Source organism: Carlito syrichta, unplaced genomic scaffold (genome assembly GCF_000164805.1).
Source record: "Carlito syrichta isolate Samal-C Ts95f unplaced genomic scaffold, Tarsius_syrichta-2.0.1 Scaffold305883, whole genome shotgun sequence".
NCBI lineage: Eukaryota > Metazoa > Chordata > Mammalia > Primates > Tarsiidae > Carlito > Carlito syrichta.
In genome coordinates this window covers 24620-32474 of record NW_007249979.1, presented here as the reverse complement: position 1 = coordinate 32474, position 7855 = coordinate 24620, and the positions used below count along the sequence as shown (strand labels likewise).

At 46.4% G+C, this 7855-nt stretch overlaps 1 protein-coding gene across 1 annotated transcript in view; it reads right to left on the bottom strand.

Annotated features, from left to right (window-relative positions):
* The window catches only part of REST (RE1 silencing transcription factor), a 17126-nt gene that overhangs the window by 1938 nt on the left and 7333 nt on the right, over positions 1-7855 (bottom strand). Inside the window, exon 3 of the mRNA XM_021714944.1 lies at positions 6-376. Coding sequence (XP_021570619.1) covers positions 6-376 — 371 coding nt within the window. The remainder of the gene's footprint in view (positions 1-5; positions 377-7855) is intronic.

Genomic DNA, 7855 nt, shown 5'->3' with positions numbered 1-7855 from the left:
TTCGCCGGCCCCGCGTCCGCCCTGTCCTCGGCCGCGCCGCCCTCGGGCCCGCCGGCCTCGCGCTTCTTGGCTTTCTTCAGCTTCACCTTCGAGACGTCCATGGTCTTGCTGGGACACGTGGGGTGCTTGGACTTGAAGTGATACTGCAGATTGCACTTCTTGGAGGCCGCGTAGTCGCACACCGGGCAGTTGAACTGCCGGGGGTTCACGTGGAGCTCCACGTGCTTCTTGAAGTTGCTTCTGTCCGCCGTCTTGTAGTCGCAGTGTGGGCAGTTCAGGGGTTTCGGCCCGTTGTGCACCTGCCTCGCGTGGCGCGTGACCTCGTGCTGGTTCGAGGCCACGTAACTGCACTGATCACACTTAAATGGCTTCTCACCTGAGGGGGCAGAGAAGACAGGGGTTAAGGCAGGACTCAAGACCAAGCCACGCTCGCAGGGAACTGCGTATGTACAATGCCCACACGGACTAGTCACTGAAAAGACGGCATCATGCACCTTACATTCACCGTATTTATTTGTATGACTTTCCTCCAAGCCTTGAGCAGGACTCGCAAACTAAGCAGAGGAATGAGCGCCTCAGTCAACAACTATCTTCAAAAAAGTTCAAGTCCCAGCTCCCAGGCAGCCGGGCTCGGTGGCTCAGCCTGTCATCCCGCGCCTTTGGGAGGCTGAGGTGAGTGGATAGCCTGAACCTGTGGGTTCGAGACCCGCCTGGGCAGCGAGACCTCATCTCTACAATAAAAAAAAAAATCAGCCGGGCGTGGTCGCGCATGCCTGTAATTCCGGCTACTCGGAAGGCTGAGGCGGAAGGGGAAGGATGGCCGGAAGGCTGAGGCGGAAGGGGAAGGATGGCCGCAGCCCAGCAGGCGAGGCTGCGGGGGCCGGGAGCGGCCGCTGCACTCCAGTCTGGGCGACCGAGTGAGGCTCCAACTCAAAAAAAAAAACAGAGCTCCCAGGCATTATTAAAGAACAGACCAAGGTGAACAATAAGAAGCCCAAAATAAAAGTAAAAATTAAAAGTATTTTTTAAAAGAAGAGATTCATCAAGACATACACAAGTACTGGCAAAGTTCAGTTGGGCTTTCTATGTTAATTTTGGGGCAAAGTCATTCACAGAAAATAATCCATTTAAAAATTGTTTAGTTAAAACAGATATCCTGTAGAAAATAAAATTTGCATGCCTTCCCCCTTTCAGACTTTTTTTAAGGTAAATCTTGAGAAAGCTCTTTCACTCCAGCCAGGTGCAGTGGCTCTCATCTGTAATCCCAGCTCTTTGGGAGGCCGAGGTGAGAGGACTGCCTCAGCCCAGGGGTTCAAGACCAGCCTGGACAACTTGGTGAGACTTCATCTCTACAATAAATCAAAAAAAAAAATCAGCCGGACGTGGTGGCGCATCCTGTTGTCCCAGCTACCCAGAAGGCTGAGGTAGAAGGATCACCTGAGCCCAGCGGGTCAAGGCTGTGGTGACCCTGAGCGTGGGGAAAAAAAGAAAGAAAGATCCTTCACTCCAGGCTATACTCCCAGATCCAAGGCTCAAAAGTTTTAAAATTCAGCTTTAGCCTGAGGAAACAGGGAGCAAAGGCTTTTTCTCGAAATGTAACCCTCTCGTCATGGCAAGAGCTAAGTAAAGTTTCACTCAGCAAACTTTTCCACTGCCCAAGTTACAATTGTAAAGCCAAATACAGGTCAGGGTAATTATCCAGAAAACTTTTATTGAATTTTCCCCCTTTTCTATAAAATGGGCAAAGAAACTTAGTAAATAAGAAGTGGCATACAAATAGATATGGCATGTAAAAGCAGCAAAGTCACAATCAAGAACATACAAAACCAGAACCACCCCCACCCCCAAGTTAGAAGCATAAGAATAATACATTCTACCTGAATACATACCCATCTAGATCACACTCTAGTAAATATTACCAAATGGTATCCATACCCCACTGGTCCAATGGAATGCATAGTAGAAAAATGGAAATTGACATTTATGAAAATTAATCTCTCAAACATTCTCAAATGCATACAAAATTTTGCTGAAATTTTTCATCAACCAAAACTCAGACATTAAGCAAAACCATGCAGATGTTAAGTTTTACATGATTAGAAAATGTCTGGTAGTCAAACAAACACAAGCCAAACATTTATCCAGGTATGTTAAATTGGATATGAAACAAGCCGGAGAATTCTTTTCCATGTGAGTCCACTAAAAGATCCATAAATAAAGAGGTTTCTCCAACAAGCTACCTCACTCTGTCCTGAGCTCTGCACTGTCCTCTCCAGTGAATTATTCAAATGGAGACAACCATTTGCTTAACATACACAGACAGAGAATGGAGAGGCAACCTCAGGGCTTCTTCTATAGTTAGTGTCTCCAGGAGATAAAATGGGCTCAGCAACTCACTGATTCTCAGACGTTGAGCAAGAGAGTGAAAGCTCTCTGGAGCGCCTTCTCCTAAGGCAACATTAATTACCTGTGAATTAGCTATCAATTACCTAATCCATGCAAATCACCTGCATGGAGCAGAGAACAAGAACTCAATATGCATTGGCTAGAACTGCTCGCTTTTAGAACCAATTAGTAACTTTAAGTATGGGTAAATAAAAGGTAAGATTCAAACACTGATCTTATATTCTGTAATATAAACCCCATCTCTGAGCACAAAAATAGCCAATGGAGTTTACCCTCTTTTCCTCATACTTACATGAATAAAATAATTATAATTAAATTGCCACCACTTGATAAACTCTAATGAATGAGATACAACCAAGGTACAAATCTCTATCTAAGAAACAGTCAGAAAAAAAGAATGTCAGAATTCTCTGTTTAAAAGTTCATAATATCAACCAGGCTCGTGGCTCAGCCTGTAATCACACGTTTGGGAGGCTGATGTGAGTGGACTGCCTGAGCCCGCGGGTTCAAGACCCACCTGGGCAACTTGGCGAGACCTCATCTCTACAATAAATCAAAAAATTAGCTGGGCATGGTAGCGTGTGCCTGTAGTTCCAGCTACTTGGAAGGCTGAGGTGGAAGGATGGCCGGAGCCCAGCAGGTTGAGGCTGTGGTGGCCAGGAGTGTGCCACTGCACTCTAGTCTGGGTGACAGAGTGAGACTCCAACTCAAAAAATAAAAAATAAAATAAATAAACAAAAATAAATAAAAGTTCATAATATCATCGAGCGCAGTAGCTCAGGCATATAATCCCAGCACTTTGGGAGGTAGAAACAATAGGACTGCCTGAGCCCAGGGGTTTGAGACCAGCCTGGGCAATGTGGTGAAACCGCATGTCTACAATAAATCAAAAAATTAGACAGGCATGGTGATACACACCTGTAGTTCCCAGCTACCTGGAAGGCTGAGACGGAAGGATCACCTGAGCCCAGCAGGTTGAGGCTGCGGTGGCCATGAACGTGCCACTGCACTCCAGCCTGGGTGATAGAGTGAGACTCCAACTGAAAAAAAAATCAAAAACATTTCCTTTGCCGTTCTTTCTTGCTCTGCCACCCAGGCTGGAGTGCAGTGGTGTGATTCTTGACTCACTACAGCCTTGACCTCCTGGGCTCGGGTAGTCTTCCCGTGTGTCAGCCTCCTGAGTACTTGAGATGGACTATATAGGTGCATGTCAGCCCGCCTAGCTAACTTTTAATTTTTATTTATTTAATAAAAAGAGACATGGTCTCGCTATATGTTGCCCAAATTGTTTTTCCTTGGCCGAGTGGTGGTTCACGCCTGTAATCCCAGCACTTTGGGAGGCCAAGGTGAGAGGATTGCCTGAACGAACCTATGGGCAACTTGGCGAGACCTCATCTCTGCGATAAATAAAAAAATTAGCTGGGCTTGGTGGCGCATGCCTGTAATTCCATCTACTTGGCTGAAGTGGAAGGATCGCCTGAGTACCCAGCAGGTGGAGGCTGTGGTGGCTGTGAGCGTGCCACTGCACTCCAGCCTGGGCAACAGTGAGATTCCAACTCAAAAAAAAATTTTTTTTTCCTTTTGACTTGGCTTACTCCTATAAGTTAATTTTGGAAGAATAAGGTGGATAAGTGACACATTTATAGAGGTGGGAAACATAGGTAAAAAATTACTAGAATTAAAAAAAGAGTTAAAGCCATTTGTACAGTCTAAAAGATTTCTATTCCACTAGCCACTAATAAATTAGAACATCTTGATAAGTATGTAGTCTAATAGAAACAAGACTTAATGGCAATAAAGTGAGAATCGGAGGAGAAAAAAACTAGTAGAGCAAGTAAATGATACTATGCACTTCTTTTTTTTTTTTTTTTTTTGAGTTGGAGTCTCACTCTGTCACCCAGACTGGAGTGCAGTGGCCCACTCTTGGCCACTGCAGCCTCGACCTGCTGGGCTCCAGCGATCCTTCTGCCTCAGCCACCCGAGTAGCTAGAACTACAGGCACGCACTACCATACCCGGCTGAGTTTTTGATTTATTGTAGAGATGAGGTCTCGCCAAGTTGCCCAGGCGGGTCTCGAACCCACGGGCTCAGGCAGTCCACTCACCTCAGCCTCCCAAAGGGATTACAGGCTGAGCCACCGAGCCCGGCTCAAAGGAAATGTTTAACGAAAGAGTAGTAAGGGGCCAGGAGCAGTGGCTCACACCAGTAACCCCCACACTTTGGGAGGCGGAGACAGGAGGACCACATGAGTTCAGGAGTTAGAGACAAGCCAGGGTAACATAGCAAGACCTCATCTGTACAAGCAATTAGCCAGGCATGGTGGCGCACACTTGTAGTCCCTGCTACTCAGAACGCTGAGGTGCCAGGATTGCCTGAGCCCAGAAGGATGAGGCTGCAGTGAGCCATGATCGGCCACTGCACTGCTGCCTGGGTGACATGAGACCCCACCTCGGAAAAAGGAAACAAAAAATCCACTCCACATGTAATATGCAAAATTAATCCTGTATCACCAGGATGGAGATCACTAGCCAGTGTGACATACACAAAAATATCAATGGTAAATACAAATTAGATGGTCGAGAGAGCTGAGAATAATGTCAGTGTCTGCAGGACTCCCCAGGAAAGGACAGCCTGAAACTATTAGGAAGAAATACCAGTGAAATGGAGAACAACCAATAGCCTGTTCCCTCCCTAATCTGTCCTGAGAAGACCTGTCCTGTGGATAGCAGTACAACAAGTAAATGACCGATGTGGTTCTGCCTGTCACTTGTGTCTAAAATGTGTTAACTAAACAGAGCCTAATCTCTTCCAGAAATAAAACCAACTGAGCACACACTCCTCTTCCCTAAAATACACTTACTCACTTGAACAAGGAATCAAAGGTGGCCTGTAAAGATCAGATCCCAGACCACAAACACACCCATGATAGTCACTGGAAGCAACCCACTCTGAAAAGCTACCCAGTGTCACCTAAGTTAGCCTCACTTTATTTCAAGTGTTATCAGCAACTGCTATCAAAAGCATCAGAGGCCGGGCTCGGTGGCTCAGCCTGTAATCCCGCGCCTTTGGGAGGCTGAGGTGAGTGGATTGCCTGAGCCCGCGGGTTCGAGACCCGCCTGGGCAGCGAGACCTCATCTCTACAATAAATCAAAAAATCAGCTGGGCGTGGTAGTTCATGCCTGTAATTCTGGTTACTTGGAAGGCTGAGGCGGAAGGATCGCTGGAGCCCAGCAGGTCGAGGCTGCGGTGGCCGGAAGCGGCCACTGCACTCCAGTCTGGGCGACAGAGTGAGACTCCAACTCAAAAAAAAAAAAAAAAAAAAGCATCAGAGGTCTGGCCTGTGGCTCATGCCTAAAAACCCAGGACATTGGGAGGCTGAGGTGAGAGGACTGACTGAGCTCATGGGTTCGAGACCAGCCTGGTCAACTTGGCGAGAACTCATCTCTACAATAAATCAAAAATTTAGTTGGGCATAGTGGTGTAATTCCAGCTACTCAGAAGGCTGAGGCGGAAGGATCACCTGAGCCCAGCAGGTTAAGGCTGCTGTGGAGGTGAGTGTGCCACTGCACTCCAGGCTGGGTGACAGAGACTCCAACTCAAAAAAATAAATAAGGGGGGGGAGGGGGATGGGATTAACAGTCGCAAATATCTGTCTGGGGATGGGGAAACACCTCTTATCAACAGGGTGCCTGAATGAAACGTAATTGTACACCTAACCCTTAACTGTACCCCACAAAATCATAATAAAAAATATTGATTAATTAAAAAAACTAAATAATAAATAAGCATTAGAACATATAATCTGCTAAGAATAATTCAGCACCTCCATAAACAAAACAGATTCATCATCATTTTTATTTCCTGTTTGTGAATCACAAAATGTTACCATCGAATAAAAGACAATGGCTCACTTTCTCAGTACAATGTGGTTCCAATTTCATTATGCTATAGCCTTTTTTTTTTTTTTTTTTTAAAATAAAACCGGGCACAGTGACTCACGCCTGTAATACCAGTGCTTTGCGAGGCCAAGGCAAGAAGACTGCCTGACACCAGGGGTACAAGACCACCCTGGGTAGCTTGGTGAGACTTCATTTCTAAAATAAATAAAAATTAGCCGGGCGTGGTGGCACATGCCTGTGGTTCCAGCTACGTGGAAGGCTGAGGGGGAAGGATCGCCTGAGCCCAGCGGGCCGAGGCTATGGTGGCCGTGAGTGGACCACTGCACTCCAGCCTGGGCGACAGAGTGAGACTTCTACTCAAAAAAAAAGAAAAAAGCATGTTATAAAGACAGGGTCAGTCTCGGTTGCCCAGACCTGAGTGCTGTGGTGTGATCACTGCTCACAGCATGCTTGAGTGCCTGTATCAATGGATCCTCCCGCCTCAGCCTCGGGTACCTGAGAACCGAGTACCTGAGAATCGAGGCACACGCCACCACACCCAGCGCTGCCATAGTCTCACCACCTGAGTCACCTCCTAAACCATTATGTTCTAAGCACACTAACAAAAGTGGGACAGTGGGGGAGTCTGAATAGAAATCCTACTTCTTCTAATTTTGAGGAATGACCTTTAACCTGAAAGTACTTATCCCCTCTGAGCCCATGTACTAATCTGCAGTATTAACTGGTATTCAATGGTACTAAGTTTAGAGATAACAAATACCTGTTTTTCAGAACCCAGCAGGCATACAATAATCAGCAGCTACTACCAATTATTAAGAGACCATTAGGCCGGGATCAGTGGCTCAGCCTGTTATCCCCCGCCTTTGGGAGGCTGAGATGAGTAGATTGCCTGAGCCCGCGGGTTGGAGACCCGCCTGGGCAACTTGGCGAGACCTTATCTCTACAATAAGTCAAAAATTAGCCTATGGTCCCAGCTACTTGAAAGGCTGAGGTGGAAGGATCACGTGAGCCCAGCAGGTCGAGGTTGTCGAGATACATATATCTCAAAAAAAAAAACTCAAGACATTTGGCAAACCCAAATTTAAAAAAAGTGTTTCAAGCAAAGATTGTCAACTGGTATAAAACATCATAGATAAACATTTAAACAGTAACAAGATAAAGTATTGCTAATTCAATACAAGGATACAAGTATGTCATCATTCTAATCCAGTGACCCAACATCATGAAAGGGTCAACCAGATGCAACTTTAAATGAAGTACCTCATTTGACAGGCAGACATCAAGCATTCAGATTTAATGCCCAGCTTACAAGTAATACCAGGGACAAAAGAGGGGCCAGGCATGGTGGCTTATGCCTGTATTCCCAGCACTTTAGGAGGCTGAGGTGAGTGGATTGCCTGAGCCCGCAGGTTCAAGACCCGCCTGGGCAACTTGGCGAGACCTCATCTCTACAATAAATCAAAATGAGCCGGGTGTGGTATCGCGCACCTGTAGTTCCAGCTACTTGGAAGGCTGAGGCGGAAGGATACCCGGAGCCCAGCAGGTTGAGG